The sequence below is a fragment of the Plectropomus leopardus genome, unplaced genomic scaffold, assembly GCF_008729295.1.
Source record: "Plectropomus leopardus isolate mb unplaced genomic scaffold, YSFRI_Pleo_2.0 unplaced_scaffold18247, whole genome shotgun sequence".
Taxonomy (NCBI): domain Eukaryota; kingdom Metazoa; phylum Chordata; class Actinopteri; order Perciformes; family Serranidae; genus Plectropomus; species Plectropomus leopardus.
In genome coordinates this window covers 1-1927 of record NW_024619661.1, presented here as the reverse complement: position 1 = coordinate 1927, position 1927 = coordinate 1, and the positions used below count along the sequence as shown (strand labels likewise).

Sequence of the window (1927 nt, the reverse complement as noted above, 5' to 3'; positions counted from 1 at the left end):
ATGGCAGGACCCCAGGAAGATGAGTTGCTACCCTGGTATCAACTAATGGGGATCCTTTTAAACAAATAAATAAACGAATAAACACCACAGCCAGTGCTGCCCATTGACATAGTTACTGCATGTTAATACACACAGGGATGGGCTGCATTCGGCATTCTTTATGCAACTAGGTCTCTAAATGAAGCGTTTTTTTCACCCAGGTTAAAAGAACTGAATGAGACACATCGGAAGGTGGAGCACGAGATCAAAATCGCAGTATTTACTCTTATTAATGAGATCAACAAGAAGGGCAAGTCTCTGCTGCAGCAGTTGGAGGTAAGATAATATTAAGGAAGTTAGTTAGGCTTAGAACTACAGAAGGTACTGTAGATTCAGTTAGAAAAGATTAGTATATGTTCTGTTGTGCATTTGAATCAGTTGGTTTTTTATGCATTGATGTTGGCTCATTCTGTGCCTATTGAGTCAATTTCACTGCACTGAAAGACACATATTTCAGGTTAATTACACCATATATTGTACAGCTTGTGTAGTTTGTGTCAAAACTCTAGCCTGCATCTATCTGCCCATAAAAATATGAGACATCCAACAGCACTAAGGTTTCAGCGGATCCTTAAAAAGTCTTAAAAGGTATTGAAATCATTCATCCTAAAATAAGGCCTTAAGTAGTATAACATTTTTTGACGTTGCAATGTAAAATCTCAAAATAATTGATAACATCTTTTTTGTTAAGTAATTAAATCAATACCTTTTCTTAAACTCACCATGATGGAAATCAAAGCTGTGGAATCTCACATGAAGATTAAGAAACACAAAATCATCCACATAACAGGCCAGAAATGCCAGAAAATTTCCACTTCTGTCAATATACCAAAAGATACCTTTATGATAATATAATATGTTCAATGTCTTCTTTGTATTCTACTCTAAAAAGGGTTTAAAAATTTTTTAAAAAAGCAAACTTAATAATCAAACTTTTTCACATGACAAAAAAGTCATGTTTTATGTTACAATAAAGAGTTGGACAAAAAAAATTATCCTTCTTCAATTTTGGTTATTAGAAAATTGGTCTTAAACTTAATTCTGAGTGGCACTAAAAAAGACTTAAAAAGTTGTAAATCTACTTTGCCTGAAGCTGCAGGAACCCCAAACAACAACATTTCTCACACACCATATCATTTAATTTCGATATTGATTACAGCTTGATATTTTGATGAATTCTCTGTACAAATACCATGTGTTGTCAAACACAAGGAATTTTAAAGTTCCTCTTTTTCATGCCTACTTCTCTATAAGAGCCTTGCAGTGACTTTTTCCCCTTCATGTCTTCATGTACTTCTATCATTAAATACAGTTTGTTATATGCTATGACTTAACTGCTTCCCCATGAGCTGTGCACTAATTTATTTAATTGTTTTTGCTGCATTCTATTATCGACTGCTGTAATAACCCAAGCTCCCCTCGGGAATCATTAAATTTTAATTTAATCAAATCTCATTATCTAATCCATCTCTATGCATATGCTAACATTTTTGTAATAGCTTGGAACATTCATTTGTCTAGGGTGTTCTGGTTCTTTCAGTAGCTGTCCTTTAATCAGAATAATCTCACTTTCTGTCCAGAATGTGACCAAAGAACGCAGTTTGAGGCTTGTGTCTCAGCATAAGGATACCACCCACATGGCCCAACAGATCCACCATGTGCTCAACTTCTGCCACTGGGCCATCACTACCGGTAGCAGCACGGCGCTGCTCTACAGCAAGAGGCTGGTAGGTTTCTCATGAGCCCCAGATGTTCAGCAGTATAAGAGATGAAAGTGGAAGTGCTCTCCAAACAAAACTATTGCATCACAGACAACATGGCTGGTGTGTTATCACAGAAGAGCATTGTACTTGGCCTTAGTTGGATCCCAAATTGTTGCTGTACATGA

General features: G+C 36.2%; 1 protein-coding gene across 1 annotated transcript; it reads left to right on the top strand.

Moving 5' to 3' along the window:
- Window positions 1–200: 200 nt before the first annotated feature.
- Window positions 201–1766, top strand: LOC121965023 (E3 ubiquitin-protein ligase TRIM33-like; the record flags this gene model as incomplete). Its single annotated transcript, XM_042515189.1, has 2 exons — window positions 201–315; window positions 1620–1766. Coding segments are annotated over 2 exons (262 nt in total), but the record flags the coding sequence as incomplete, so codon positions are not given.
- Between the last annotated feature and the right edge of the window lie 161 nt (window positions 1767–1927).